Source organism: Dysidea avara, chromosome 6, assembly GCF_963678975.1.
Source record: "Dysidea avara chromosome 6, odDysAvar1.4, whole genome shotgun sequence".
In the NCBI taxonomy this organism is placed as follows: Eukaryota; Metazoa; Porifera; class Demospongiae; order Dictyoceratida; family Dysideidae; genus Dysidea; species Dysidea avara.
The window spans coordinates 22,456,590-22,473,480 of record NC_089277.1 but is presented as its reverse complement, the minus strand read 5'-3'; the positions used below and the strand labels follow the sequence as shown (position 1 = coordinate 22,473,480).

At 37.2% G+C, this 16,891-nt stretch overlaps 1 protein-coding gene across 1 annotated transcript; it reads right to left on the bottom strand.

Moving 5' to 3' along the window:
* Positions 1–14,772: 14,772 nt before the first annotated feature.
* LOC136258286 (tyrosine-protein kinase-like) lies at positions 14,773–16,132 on the bottom strand. Its single transcript, XM_066051618.1, is given in 2 exon segments — positions 14,773–15,173; positions 15,175–16,132. Coding segments are annotated over 2 exon segments (876 nt in total). The 5' UTR covers positions 15,857–16,132; the 3' UTR covers positions 14,773–14,979.
* Between the last annotated feature and the right edge of the window lie 759 nt (positions 16,133–16,891).

Genomic DNA, 16,891 nt, shown 5'->3' with positions numbered 1-16,891 from the left:
TCTTCAAGTCAGAGTAAACAAGCCATCCAAAAGAATAGGAACAATACCAAGTTGGACATATACTAGCCATGTAATAGCTAGTCATTTAATGACTTGTTTTGCCAATTTTGAAAGTGTAAATCATTAAGGTGGTCATTAAATGCTTCAGGAACATCATCTGGAGTTTTCACAACATCAATGAATAACACATAAATTATGCATGTTGAATCAAGCATCAGGATAAACATTATTATTATATTTTAAATTCAACACATCAAATATGATAATTTTACAGATATGCTGGTACATGTATACACATTTTAAAATTAGTGCCTAGTTGTAACCAAGAATTCAGGGAAAATTACCAGCAAAATACATGTCAAATGTTCATGTGCATCATCTTAGAATAGATGTGGTTTTAATCAGTACAGTTGTTTGGAAGGTGGGAATCAATAAAGACGACAGAATTAGCTTCTCTATAGTATGATGATAAATCAGCTGGCATTGAGCCCAAGCACTAACCATGATTCACTTTCTTAGATATCCACACTCTATAATTATAGGAATTTCTACAGTACCTTTCAATTGACATGTGTTTTGATGACAGTCTGATAAATACATACATGAGTCACCAGGTATATAACTCCATCAATGGAAAACACTGAGCTCGATTTCTTCTCCACAAATGTGATGTCTGGACAATTATGCTGGATGCTAACATCAGTTGTGATTGTGAAGTGTCACAACAGTTTATAGTCTTTGTTTTCTTAGCACTACAGGGAGAATGCCTCCACCAAGCTAAGGATATACAACAGTTTACTTTGCCGACATCCAATGAATCAGTGAATCAACAGTATCATGTCTACCATTATACTCCACTCTACACTAGATAACAGCAGCTACATACTTACTAAATAATCTACAGTCTCATCAACACTTCCACATAGTGTGTACCTCGCAGAATTTGCACGGCATTCTTTCTTAGTACACTACTCACAAGATTATGTGCAATCTTACAAGACCTTGCAAGAAATTTGACCATATATGGCAAGCTGATGCATATGCACACTGGTCTTATATGCTGTACACTACATTATACATGTGAATGCACAGTAATGATGATCATATGAACTCCACGCATTCTTGGTTATTCACACCTTTTATAACTGCAAAATTAATGCTGTGTAATCATGACAATTTACCAGAATGTTAATACTGTAAATTGTTTTCATGTAGTGTTCAGTATATACTTTCCTGGTTATCATTTATCATATCTGTCCACAACACTCTTACTGTGTTGTTTTACTGTTAATCATATTAGTCATCATCCTTGTTGGAAGACTGTTTTTGTTAACCACCAATGCGCAATGCCTACAGCTTGTTGTTCACCATCCTCTGGTTTAATAGCAAGGTATATGTGCATGCTTATACAGTAGCAAATACTAAAGTACAATGCATAGATGTGTACATATTAATCGTAATTATTATTGTAAATAGGATGCTTGCAGTGGAACTTCTTTTATCAATGCCTCATAAGTTGCATTCACCAAGTTATCTGTCTGTGTGCAAAATTGAAAAAACCTCAGTTCAGCTGTTTAATTGAATAGCGCATATATTACTGTAGAGCTCCATGATCTCATGATTGATGATGTAATTACATGAACCTATATTTTTTGTGATAAGGTTTAGGCAAGTTTTGGGAAATACATGTTGTTAAACAACCCTGCAACAATGCAATAAGCTTAAGTGAACCACTCAGTGTTCCATTGTGTATGAAGTGATCGCTAAACTTTACAATAATTATAATACTGAGCTCTCCTGGTAAAATTAATGATATTGTAGGGTGTTGCAACTAAACTGGATTTTGTAAGAATACTAATAATTTTCCAATAACTTGTAAGAAGGTCAAGCAAGTTCACTGTATTCAGGCAAGAAAAATAGTGATCTTTCTTGTGAAGGTTTTCAGGTGTCTTGCAGGATCTTATGGAGCCGTTTTACTTGGTTTCTTGACTCAAGATCTTGCCCTGACTACCATGCATTATTAATTTTATGTTTGTTTCGTGCATTCTGTCCTGTACTGTGTAGCACAATTTGTAATTTGTAAACAATCCTAACATAGTTATATATGTAACAATAGGAAATCACGCTTAACATCCTCTGCCACTCCTCCATACCTGTGGCTTGACCCTGAGAAAAGTGACCAGATAATTTGTGTTAATGCACAGAGTTCTAGGGATATGCCTATTTTGGTTGTATTCCACCTAAATAATGTATTTCTCTCTCCAGAAATTTGGTGACCTATTTTGCTCAACATTAATTTTACACAAATTTATCTATATTGTCACATGTTTATGGCAGTACCTGAAACTCACAAACATGTCTGTTCGAAAACTTCATAACAAAGTGACTGTTCTATTGAATTATCTCAATTTCTAGTTACCCTTCCTATAACATATGAGGTAGAATATTGATTTTTGGAAACCAAATTAATAAATAGACTAACAAATAATTACTTTAATGAGATTTCTCTAGGTGTTTGAAGGGGAAAATTCACAATGATTACTCATATGATTTGAATGTAAGTTCTTTACATGTATATATGTGACCGGATTTACAAAAAGGTACTTTTCACACACAAAATTTGACCCATTGTTTTAAAATGCGAAGCTTCTTGATCATGCATATTATTAATTGCCTCAAATTTTCCATGAGCATAGCTATAGCTAAAGTATCTGGCTGCATTTTGACACTAAGAGCAAGATCAGCATTTGTAATGAGTTTCTACCATCCCACAAAACCATCTACTATAATAGCAAGAGTTCATGATTATTTGTGTGGGGGAAAGTCTCTATCTGCCAGTATGGCCTGTACAAACACGTTCACTTTTGATCATTTGTACCAAGAGTACATAATAATAGAGTAGGGAGGAGAGTGTCTAACTTCAGTGGATTCACCAAACTCACTGCGCTCAGACCTTGCGCAATCAACTATAGCCACCAAAGGTGACAAAAGGCTTGCTCTATGAAGGAGGTTGTAGCACTTCTACTACTTTGATTAGGAAATATCAACAGTCTTCTGTTCACTTAAAGGTATTGATTTATTACTAGAAGTTTTATGGATTGAAGTAGGAGGGTTTGAGCACAGTGTGTTTGTATGGACTATATTGAGAGTTAGACACTCTCCTCCCTCTTCTATTATTATGCACTCTTGTTTGTACTGATCCTAATGATGGCAGAGAACTGTTGATAGGTGATGATTGGCATTAATAAGGTCAAGCCTTTCTTCTAAGAAAATCCTGAGGTGTTACTTATAGCAGTGCATTTGCTGAATGTATTCCAGTTAGACATTCTCTCTTATGAACTCTTGATAATAGCTTGCTGGTGAGGAAGCATAGTATACATTATCGTTCAGCTAACAAGAAGCAGCTACTGATAAAAGTGAATTACGCCAGCAGTAGCTGCAGATAGCCATCAATTGACAACAATAGTAGCAGCAAAGTATAGTTCTGAAATAGCTACCATTAGCCTATTATTAGATTCAAATCAAGTTGTAACATATAAGTAGTGGCACAGCATGATACAGTACAGAATACTTAATACACAAAATGCCTGAAAATGCTAATCAAAGTCTAGCTATACCCAACATGTATCATCGTGTTCTTCTATCTGTGTTTTGATGTTGCTGTATGCACCATCGCGTTCTTCTTCCACCTCCGTTTTGATGTTGCTGCATGTGTCGTCATGTTCCTCTTCCATCTTTGTTTTGATGTCACTGTTATTCTTGTTTGGACGTGGAGCTGAGTCTCTACAATTTGATACAAAGGAATGTAACATACATTGTAACTACACAACTATACATGCACACAGATTACAAAACATTACCTGCATTTCTGGTTCATGGACATCTTTAAACTTTTTATGTTTGTTTCTGGAAATCTTTCTAACACCAGCCCAACTATTTGTTCGATCTGCAAAATTGTTACACATAGTGTAAACGTTAAAGTACTATCATAGCAATATGTAGCTACCTTGTCTTGTGGTAGTTTTGGTTTTGGTGATGGTCGTTGTTTTGATGTAAAACAAAGATGGCCTATCATCTCCTTTTTTGTAAATAAGGCCGACATTAAATCCAGGCCAAACTGCTGGCCATCTCTGACTGGCCATAGCATCACGTTTTCTCCATTTATAATGTGATGGTCAGGCACCTTCTCTTCATCCTCTTGCATGTCAATCAATATTTGTAATCTTTTCAAAATCTACATCAGTGAGTTACAGTGGAGCTATTCTAAAAGTATACAACAGTTGTACCTCTTTCTGGTTCCTTTTAGTCTCCTCCTGGCTTCTTTTGACACCCTCAATATCTCCCAACAAGTAGTCGAAGGCATCAACTTCACATAAGTTCTTCTATAATACAATAAGATTACAGACACCACATTAAATCAACCATGCTTACCGTAATTATAGCTGGGGTCTTGTCTGACACATGAGTCTTGTGACGAGGACCATCATTCTATGAAGAAATGGTAGATAACAGTGTAGATAACAGTGTATTGTGTCCAGTGAAGCAAATTTACAAAGAAAATGAGACCGGGCCTGCAAAATCATACATGTGCGGTAACCTTACTTATTCATTTTTATTCCAGGACCATTATGGTGGACTTACAGCATGGTACAACATCAGGGGAAGATCCAGGGGGGTTCAAAGGGTTCTATGGAACCCCCCTTTTGAAAGAGCCTCTCTTACTTGAGATATTCTAATAGAGCAGTCACAATATTCTTAAGAGGAGCAGTGTAGCAGGCAGCTATTGTCAGCAGGTGATGACCTTTTTTTTTGGTTTTCAATTTTACAGCTAGGTTGAAGTTGAAATTCCAGAGTGGAACCCCCTTTTAAAAAGTCTGAATCCACCCCTGAACATGTCTCTTCAACCCTTATTAAATGTTTAGTGATTGTACTGTAAAGTTACAGAAAAACTATTCCAATACTGAGATTTGACATATTATGCAATGAGCTGTAACATATAATTGTGCTCACAAACCAACCACTGCTCTAGGATTTCTCTGAGTTCATTTTAAATTCAGGCAATAAATGTATCCAAAATGAGCTGTAACACAAGTAACAGGGTGTGGTCTCAACAAAACGGCAGCTCATATACAACCATAGCATATTGATATTTACAGGTAAACGGTAGTTTGATTGCATTGGAAGAATACAAGGCTTGTAGTTTCTAAAAATATTTTAGTTTCATTTTGTCCTCGTAAAACTCTATATATATTAATTTTTTTAATCTATGAAAAAGTCAGCCAGTGAAGCAACTAATAAAGTTGACATGGCTAAATAAAAAATAAAATCAAGAGTTAATAATTGGAGGGTATGTCCATTGAGTGCTTATACAGCCAGGACTAACACATTGAGTGAAGTTTCTCTCTGATCAAATAAATACCTCATGATAAGCTCTATTGACAGAGAAATGTTGATTAGTGTGGATAAAAGTCCAGACTTTATTCTTTGGACAACAAGTGTTACTTAGCTGATGGTGCATCCTTAAGTCTTCAGTACTTACTAGCAAATCATACACAATTTCCTAAGCAATGCAGTATTGCAAAACCCTCACCCATACCTAGCTATACCACGAAATGCTCTGTAGCTAGCTATGCATCTGCCGGAGAGATACTTTATTCAGCCATACGTACCTCTGAACTGTAGTACTCTGATTCGGACTCCAAGGTTAACTGTTGCTGCCTGGTCCGCTGTATATGTGTTTTTTTTTGCATCAATGGGGACGCTGAAAGATCACGAGATCCGAGTGGACTGGTCGAGTGCTTACTAGCGATACTCGTCTTCTGCTGCTTGTGGTCCTTGTGAAATTTAAAGATGTAACCACCTTTCCTAGGCTGTTCCATATTGCTTCTCTTGCGCTTGATCCCAGCTCTTCTCTCACTCATTGCTGCCTGCTGCAGAATTATCGTATGTTACTACTGTAAAATCATAAAATGCGTGATATGCAAATCCTCGTGCAAATCACTAGGATTCGGTCGCACGTGATTCAATGCTGTCCACTTATTTCAGGCCTGGCTGTGAAGCTCCTCAAACACTAATTGGCTGTCTGTGGAAACTTTAAAAACACTTTATCCTAGCTGATGTTCATGATAATAATGCTTATGTAATTTGCCCGTTTCCAGCAATGCCGACTTTTAATAAAATTTTGACCATTTAATGTAGAATGTGATTAACACCACTGAATTATAGACATTTGCTTTTCAATTTATCAGCCAGTAGCTCTAGTAGTTAATCTTATCAATCCCTATCGGCAACAAATGGGGAACCTTGCTATGATTACAAGAAAATTAATAATAAATATTTGAATGTTTACAATAGAGGTATACAAATTGTATTAAAAAGTATTTTTAAATTCTGCACACATACTGTGCATATACACGATCTATTTCTTACATACATGCAACCTTTGTATATCACGTACATCTCTGTACATCATGCACATCCATTCTCTGTAATTTTCCTGTTACAGAAAAGCTGTTGTCATACAAACCAAATCACGTATAGTCTATAGTGCACATTTGTTCCTGGAAAGTTTGGATTAGCTTCGTAAACTGGATCAGGATTTTCTACATCAGTGTTTTTCTTGCTGTTTTCAATAGTCTTTCTCTCTGTTACTTCCTGTATGCTCTGTTTAGCTTCTTCTTCTTTCTCAAGTTCCTTCAGCTTTGTCACTATAATTGTTTGCTTTGCCCTTGGTATTTGAACAAACCTTCCCAGGGAAAATATCTTGCAAGGTTTCCAAGATTTTGCAAGAAAAGGGACATTTTCAGTGCAAGATTCTTGCTTTCCAAGATCCTTGCAAAAATTGTGCACGTTTCCTGCAAGATTCTTGCATGCAAGATTACATGCAAGATTCTTACAAGAAATGAGATGGCTGCAAGATCAAGGCTCAAATATTTTTCCTTTTCCAAGATCAAGGCTCAACTGCATGTTTATACACAAAGTGTCTTGCAGACTTTCAGCACTTGTGCTATAAATTAAAGAATTTAAGGATTAATACATGTAAATAAATAGTTTCACATGGGGTACTTTAAGATAATAAAAATCACTCTCTAGGCATATAGGGTTCCTTGATAAAATTGGTTGAGAGATAACATCAAGAGTTCATAATATAAAAAGAGAGGAAAGTGCCCTACAGCAGTATAGCCTGTACAAATGCAAATCTCAAAGTTATGATACAATACCTATTATAGTCACTTTTAAATGTGCTATATAGTTGGTCAGGGATGCACTCAGCATTAAGTTTCAATGACTGTTGTAGTTATGGTTTCAATAAGCAGCCCACTGATGACATTGTCAGTGCTCCTTAACACTTTATGCGTTGACATAATATCTTAAAGTAATCTAAGTTTTACTGTATTACTTTATACTGCAGTAGGACACTCTCCTCTCTTATTATATTATGTATGAACTCTTGATAACATCCTTATTGCCTTGCAGACATGGATGGCTGCAGGGTTGGCTCAATAATGGATTTTTCTCCTTTGTACAACTTTCAAACATGCCTATAATGTAACATCTTTAAACAAGTTGTAGTTCCAGGTGTCCTGCAACCTTCAGCACTTGAAAAGCCTTACCGTTGATGAGCCCTCAAGATTAGGTCCACTTGCCATTGAAATGTGTCAATTGGATAAGTGGCTACTTTGTGCTCCTATATTCATCAGCAGTGGAATTGGGTTCTTTGTTAACATGTTGAAGGTGTTCTGGGATACTTCCTTAGTGGAGTCTCATTAGTTCACCCCATTGCATGTCCAGAATTAGCTTCTAGAGAATGATATAAATTATTGAAAAATGAACATTCTGTCACTCATACTTACACTAAAATTTCTTATTCAGTAGTAGATATGTTATACATTACAGGGAGGGCCAAGTAGGGCACAGCATGACTATTGTTGTATATATGACTGTAATATAAAATAGAATTTCAGGGGGTTTGCAGAGGGTGTAGCCTTTAGAAGCTGCAGTATTTTGCAATTAGAGGGCTTGATAACAGTCTAAAATTTATGCTAAATGCATGAACTAACAACTTTACCAAAGATTTTTTTTTATTATTCAGCATCCCCCCCATCCCCTCCTTTTCCCCAAGATTTTTTCCAAATTTTTTCAAAAACTTATTATTCAGAAGGGGCCCCCTTAGAATAACCTATGTTTGCAAGGATGTGGCAGCTAAATTCCCAAGGTTATAGTGACCTCTCTATGTTAGTGTACATGGTGCTGCAAGACAATAATTTTTGGGCATATAAACACTGTTATAGCTATTGCTCTAATGTGAAACTGCCAATGTGGTTATTGAAAACCCAGTGGGCTATGGTGTATCAGGGTTAAATGGGGTTGGAAACAGTTAATAAAGATATATATACCACCACCATAAACAGCAGGAGGATCTTTGCGATATTATAACTCTCTTTACATGCAGTTATGTGCTATTTACTGGGTGGATGTACAAGGAAATGTAGAAAATTATGAGAATGGTTTTGAGTAACGTTACAATAAGCATACATGTAAATGTACCACTTTCACGCCTCAGATCAAAGGAAAGCCAGTGCATATATATGAGTATGTCAAAGTAGAACATATCTAATCCAAAACAGCCAAGCTGTAAAAAAAGTGTGCGGCCCTCAGAAAGGCTATGGTGAAAAAAGATGTGAAATCCAAGGTGGCGGCCAAGAAATGGCTGTGATGGTAGGTTAGTGGTAAAAATTTTAATAATGACAATTCAGGTGAATTTTTGTGCCACTTCACAAAAATTCACCTGAATTGTCGTTATTAAAATTTTTACCACTAACCTACCATCACAGCCATTTCTTGGCCGCCACCTTGGATTTCACATCTTTTTTCACCATAGCCTTTCTGAGGGCCGCACACTTTTTTTACAGCTTGGCTGTTTTGGATTAGATTTCATTTCTTTTTGTATTTGTATACCCCAAAGCCGGCCTATGGCCAGCTTTGGGACTTTTTTAACCTATGTTTTTTTCTTTACTACAGGAAGAAGAAAAGATGAAGTAGATGTACTTTAAATATTTTATCAGTAAATGTACAAATTATATATACTGTATAATACATATGTGACCGGATTTGCGAAAAGGGGTCCAATTTGCCAACTTTGACAATTGATAACTTCAGATTGGAAAGAGCTATTGCCTTGATATTTGGGCAGTGGTGAGCACCACTATAGCTGAATACATGGTGAAATGTTCAGGTTAATAATTATGTTACTTGAACACTGAGTTATGGTCTCCAACATTTACGGAATTGGATGTGTGTGGAAGACCCCTTTTCGCAAATCCGGTCACATATATTGATTACAGAAATCTCCATGGTGGTTTCTTTGTAACTGAACACTCTACAAGGTGACTTCTTCTAATTGCTCTCTCTACAGGGTGAATTGTTTGTAGCTGAACGATCTACAAGGTAACTTCTTCTAGCTGATCTCTCTACAGGTGATGTGTTTGTAGCTGAATTTTGTATAGGTGATTTGTTTGCAGCTGAGCTCTTTACAGAATGGTTTCTTTGTAGCTGAACTCTCTAAAAGGTAACTTCTTCTAACTGATCTTTCTACAGGGCAATTTGTTTCTGGCAGAATTTTCTACAGGGTGATTTCTTTGCAGCTGAACTCTCTACATGGTGGTTTCTTTGTAGCTGAACTCTCTACAAGGTAATTTCTTCTAGCTGATCTCTCTACAGGGAGATTTGTTTGTAGCTGAACTATCTACAAGGTAACTTCTTATAGCTGATCTCTACAGGGTGATTTGTTCGTAGTTGAATTCTGTACAGGTGATTTGTTTGCAGCTGAGCTCTTTACAAAATGGTTTCTTTGTAGCTGAACTTTCTCCAAGGTAACTTCTTCTAACTGATCTTTCTACAGGGTGATTTGTTTGTAGCTGAACTATCTACAAGGTAATTTCTTCTAGCTGATCTCTCTACAGGGCGATTTGTTTGTAGCTGAATTCTGTACAAGTGATTTGTTTGCAGCTGAGCTCTTTACAGAATAGTTTCTTTGTAGCTGAACTCTCTACAGGGTGATTTGTTTGTAGCTGAAATCCCTACAAGGTAACTTCTTCTAGCTGATCTCTCTACAGGGTGATTTGTTTGTAGCTGAACTCTCTACAGGTGATTTGTTTGTAGCTGAACTCTACAAGGTGATACTTCTAGGTGATTTCTCTACAGGATTCCTTGTTTCTAACTGAACTCTCAACAGGGTGATCTGTTCATAGCTGAACTTTCTACTGGGTGATTTGTTTGCAGCTGAACTCTCTAAATGGTGGTTTCTTTGTAGCTGAACTCTCTACAATGTGACTTCTTCTAGCTGAACTCTCTACAAGGTGACTTGTTTCTAGCTGATCTCTCTACAGGGTGACTTGTTTCTAGCTGAACTCTCTACAGGTGATTTGTTTGTAGCTGAACTCTCTACATGGTGGTTTCGTTGTAGCTGAACTCTCTACAAGGTAACTTCTTCTAGCTGATCTTTTTCACTGCATATTTGTTTGTAGCTGAGTTCTCTACAGGGTGATTTGTTTGCAGCTGAACTCTCTACATGGGAGTTTCATTGTAGCTGAACTCTCTACAATGTGACTTCTTCTAGCTGAACTCTCTACAGGGTGACTTGTTTCTAGCTGAACTCTCTACAGGTGATTTGTTTGCAGCTGAACTCTCTACATGGTGGTTTCTTTGTAGCTGAACTCTCTACAAGGTAACTTCTTCTAGCCGATCTTTCTACAAGGTGATTGAGTTTTTTGCAGCTGAACTCTTTACATGGTGGTTGCTTTGTAGCTGAACTCTCTAAAAGGTGACTTCTTCTAGCTGAACTCTCTACAGGATGATTTGTTTGCAGCTGGATTCTCTACGTGGTAGTTTCTTTGTAGCTGAACTCTCTACAATGTGACTTCTTCTAGCTGAACTCTCTACAGGGTGACTTGTTTCTAGCTGATCTCTCTACAGGGTGACTTGTTTCTAGCTGAATTCTCTACAGGTGATTTGTTTGCAGCTGAACTCTCTACATGGTGGTTTCTTTGTAGCTGAACTCTCTACAAGGTAACTTCTTCTAGCTGATCTTTCTACAGGGTGATTTGTTTGTAGCTGAATTCTCTACAGGGTGATTTATTTGCAGCTTAACTCTCTACAAGGTGACTTCTTCTAGCTGAACTCTCTACAGAGTGATTGATTTTTTTTGCAGCTGAACTCTCTACATGGTGGTTTCTTTGTAACTTAACTCTCTACAGGGTGATTTGTTTGTAGCTGAACTCTCTACAGGGTGATCTGTTCATAGCTGAACTCCCTATAAAGTAACTTCTTCTAGCTAATCTTTCTACAGGGCGATTTGTTTGTAGCTGAGTTCTCTACAGGGTGATTTGTTTGCAGCTGAACTCTACATGGTAGCTTCTTTGTAGCTCTACAATGTTACTTCTTCTAGCTGAACTCTCTACAAGGTGACTTGTTTCTAGCTGATCTCTCTACAGGGTGACTTGTTTCTAGCTGAACTCTCTACAGGTGATTTGTTTGCAGCTGAACTCTCTACATGATTGTTTCTTTGTAGCTGAACTCTCTACAAGGTAATTTCTTCTAGCTGATCTCTCTACAGGCCGATTTGTTTGTAGCTGAACTCTCTACATGATGGTTTCTTTGTAGCTGAACTCTCTACAAGGTGATTTCTTCTATAGCTGATCTTTCTACAGGGTGATTTGTTTGTAGTTAAACTCTCTACACGATAGATTCTTTGTAGCTGAACTCTCTACAAGGTGATTTCTTCTATAGCTGATCTTTCTACAGGGTGATTTGTTTGTACCTGAACTATCTACATGATGGTTTCTTTGTAGCTGAACTCTCTACAAGGTAACTTCTTCTAGCTGATCTCTCTACAGGACAATTTGTTTGTACCTGAACTCTCACATGATTGTTTCTTTGAAGCTGAACTCTCTACAAGGTGATTTCTTCTAGCTGATCTTTCTACAGGGTGATTTGTTTGTAGCAGAACTCTCTACAAGGAAACTTCTTCTAGCTGATCTCTCTACAGGGAGATTTGTTTGTAGAAAACAGCTCACATAAAGTTCCCTTCCGTATGGATGAACATCACTGATACAGCTCATCCCACAATAATACTTCGTTACTAATGACAACCAACAAAAACCCACAATCGATCCGTTAATTCCTTTTATCTTATGTTTAATCACCCACTGGAAATGCCACTGCTAACTTATAAGGGAAGTTTCAGCAATGGTAAGTTGCAAGCTTCAATTTGAGAAAGCGTTCCGTTCCGTGGTTTAGTCCATCATTCCGTTCCGTTCCGGTCCGTTCCGTAGAATAGTCCCCACCCCATTATGCTGCAAAACATCCCAAAACAAACCGAAAAATGCACAAAATCTTTCATTTTTTATTCGAGCTGGGTGGAGCTCCTGGTGAGCTGCTGGTATACTGCATCATATGAAATCACAGAAACATCAACTACTACTACTACCAAACGTTTTGAACCACCATTTATCATCATTCTAAACAAAATTAAGTGACCAGTGTGGCATCAGAAGTACTGGAAAGCACTTTGGTACCATTGAGAGAATCCCTTGAATTGACGCACGAAAATTTTGACGTTCTTCACCCAGATGGTGAGAAGTCTCAGATCCTTTCCAAACTAACAGCATAGACAGACTATGCATCCAACCTTAACACATCACTATGAGGAAGAGTTGGCTTTTCTTGTCTTGGCTGGTAGGGCAGTTTGAATTCGAAAATTTGTGTTTCGTTTTCTGCTTTTTGAGAGAAAGCAACCCTGTGCCGGGAACCCAGTGAATCATTTGCTTATTACTGTGCGTACTTTTTAACTACATTAACTCTAGATAATATCTAGCTAAGCAGCAAGTTCTATCCTGTTCTTTGTGTAGAGCCCGAAATTTTAAAAATAATTTTTTCATCTCATGAAATACTAAAATCGATAGTTCTGTGAAGACAACAACCGTGCCTCCGGTTTCATGGTGGATCTAGCAATGGGATACTACAATGAACATCCCACAATGGTAGGGGGATCGATTTGTGAAAGTTGATTTTTCGGATTGCGGACCCTACCTATGGGGATATTTATTTCTCAAACTTTGATTTGACATATTTCAATAAATACCACATGGATTTTAATCCAGTAAAGTGCATTACGAAGTACGAAGCACTGACTACCATTAACTGGAACGGCAGCTTGTGAAACATTTATTGAAGGTGTGTAATTTAAGTAGCAAAAATATGTGTGAAAAATTGGTCGGTTGGAAATCGCTACTAGTACTAGAACAAACAGGCATAGCTATTTCAGTTTTGTCTGAAATACACATACTGTTTCCTTTTCACTTGATACTTACTAGTGGACCTATACTCATTGCAAAGAAACACCAGAGGGTTGTTTTTAGTTGAAGGATACTTTTCAAGGTGGTTTTTAGATGTGCGTTCTATTAGGATTTTTGCAAAAAAAAAAATGGGCGATCCCAATTACATGATGAACCCACAGCCGTGATTATTATTATTATTATTATTATTCTTTCACAGGCATAGCAAAGTTTACAAGGAGAATCCTGGGATAAAAAGTAGCAGGTCTTGCTGAACGGATCATTGTGCGTGTGCATGACCTATTTTTGATTTTGTTTTCGGACGTAAACAGCCCAAACTGGGCCGTTTCTCCTTGCCAAAATGCCATTACGCTCGAGAAGCCATACAAGATCACCCTCAAAGTTAGGTTTTTTGGTGTTCGCTGCTTGTGGCTAATAGAATCTGTCTTTATTAAACTCAGTATAGGCCAGAAAGCAAGCTGGGCTGATGACTTTGTTGCAAGGTGGTTTTTCGCTCCGTGATTATTGTACGTGGGCGGGTTATCCAGATTAAATACTCTAATAGAGCAGTCATGTAAATACTCTAATAATGCAGTCAGATGTATAACAACAACCCTTGCACTGAATTTGACAGCTATTATAAAGGCACCAGTAATGTAAATTGTGGGATTCTCTCAGTCTGTATGCACATTGCAATTTGATCAGTTTCATGTTTGTACTGACACGTTGACGGCGTTACTATGCAGAATGCAAATTACACTATTCACCACAGTCTTTATTATTAATCAAAGAAATCCATGTTAATTTGTACACATGATATTGTAGTCAATAGAGTGAGAAGATATTGCTGAGGAGATGATATGTTCCAACAACTTACAGCAAATACTAGTCAATGATTTAGGTCTATAGTTTGATGGATTAGTATGTGGGGCCTTTCTTGTATACTGGTGTTACATATGCCCTCTTCCAGTCTTAAGGGAGTTCACCCTGATGTATAATGCAGTCAAGTGTATAACACAACAACCCTTGCACTGAATTTGACAGCTATTAAAGGCACCAGTAATGTAAATTGTAGCTCATAGTAGGAGACCGGCTCTCAGTCTGTATGCACATTGCAATTTGATCAGTTTCATGTGTGTACTGAAATGTTGACAGTGTTACTATGCAGAATGCAAAATTACACTATTCACAACAGTTTTCTTCATAATCCATTACTGGATTAATAAAAAGTACACAAACTAGATGAATAAAAAATTGGAAATTTTAAAATGGGAATAGGGATCACTGCTAATACCGTTTACAATCTGGACGATTTTGAATTATCCAAAGTGTCTCAACACAAAGATCTTGGCATTAAATTTAACATGGCAGTCCCATTACAAAGCCATTACAGCTAAAGCGTACTGTTTGATATGGAGAACATTCAAAAATGATACATCAATACAAGCCAAAAGAACTCTTTATTTAACCTTATCAAAATCAATTAGATTATGGAATATACACTCAAAATTAAACAAACAATCCAAACACACTGTGTGCATTAATCATTCTACTGTGGTAGGTATGGGATGGCAACAGTGGCCTCATACAAGGCATCATCAATGAAAAATTCTTCAAACTGCCACTAAAGTGTTTCAAATGTTGGTCAACAGTCAGCATCACTGTTCCAACATTTCATCATTATCTTGTGCAGCTGTTCTGGACAACCTGTCGGGCATGGCATACAATATCCTGTTTGTAGTTTCTCTTGAACTTGGCAATTGCTCATTCCAAGGTAAGGCATATCACCATATGTAACTACCTCATAAAGTAGAACACCAAAAGACCAAACATCTGATTTAGTGGTTACATGAGAAAATTTTAAAAACTTCTGGAGCTGACCATTTACTTTTTGACCTGATGAGCTCTTCACTGGTTTCTTTGGAGAGAGTATTGAAGATGCCAAAATCTCCTATCCTGCAGATTAGATGCTCCGATACAAAAATGCTTTTAGCAGCAAGGTTCCCATGAATGTAAGTGTTCTTCTCAAGGTAGGCCATTCCAGCTGCTACTTGTGCTCCCATATTGATTAACTGTGGAAGCTGTAAAGTACGACCATCACCTCGCAAGTAGTCTAGTAAGTTGCCATGCTCTGTTGGTTCAGTCACAACATAGATCGGCTCCTCTTTTACACATACAACGTATAACTGTACTACATTTCTGTGTCTCAGTTGTTTCATCACTGTTGCTTCCTTCAGAAAGTCAGACACAGTAATAGTACCAGGATTAAGTGTGTTCACAATGACTGGAGTGGTATTGTTCCACACTGCTTCCCACACTTCACCAAAGTTGCCAGTGTCAATCTTCTTACAAAGGTTTAAAGAACTTCTTTGAATTTCCCAAACTTTGTTAGTATCTTTAGACAAGCCAGCAGTTTGTTGTACTTCAGTAGGTATACAAGGTGTCTTCATAATTTCAAACAAGAATTTCCCTGTGTGTTTAGTGTGGTATGCAACTAACTGTGGAAGAGACTCAAAAGTCATACTGGTATTAACAAAGTACTTGCCGTCATTGATTTGTTAATTTTCCACCTCTTTATGGTGATTCCATCTCTCACAACAAGAGAGTAACCACTGGAAGTGTTCTTACTGTCACAGACAAGAAATGACCCATGATCATTAGGTGCTTGCATCAATAGTTCATCAATGTGTTTATTTCTAACAGTTCCAAAATACCACCTATTAACAAACAAGAAATCTAGTCAAAAGATTATGGTATACATTATTATGTATTGAAACTTTAATTAGTATAATTTACACACAGACATACTATTATAGTATTTCTTGCCACACCTAGACACATAATTTTCTTAAACAAATTTTAGCACACATATACACCCACAGCCAACCTGCAGTTGGCTGCATGTATAGTTCAACAAGAAGCACAGGGTAGAAATCATGCTTCAACTTCTTCTACCTGGTACACTTATTTATCTAACTGTTTATTATACTGAACAACCAGTGAATCACTGATTTGTTCAGTATAACTTGCCAATAAAATGGAATACTATAACACTTTTCTGTTTGCAGCAAAGAGTCATTATATGTATTAGTATAGTGGGTTATATCTTACTATACAGGCGTGGTTCCTGGAATGTACCCATCATGGAATATGGAGTGCAGCCTGATAGACACTTAGGATTCATGCAAATATGTACAGTAATTATGTTATGTGTATTTTAATTAAGATAAATGTTGTGAAATATCATCTAACGTCTCAAGTATGGGCCACTTTTCAGCAGTACCTATAGCCTTGGCAATTGAGTAACAATGTAAGAAATGAAGTTTAGATATATACAATGCAAGTAGACAGGTGCACATAACAGATAGGACATGAGTATTATGAACACCAGCCAAAGATATACATAAACTGATGTCATGGTGGCCCACTACTCAAGAAGTTCTCTAATCTCTATGAAACAAAATACATGGAGAACAGTTTCCTACCATGCTTATTACTAGGCAGTATACTATGTTGGTCACTGCACAGATTAACATGGGCAGACCATAGCAACATGG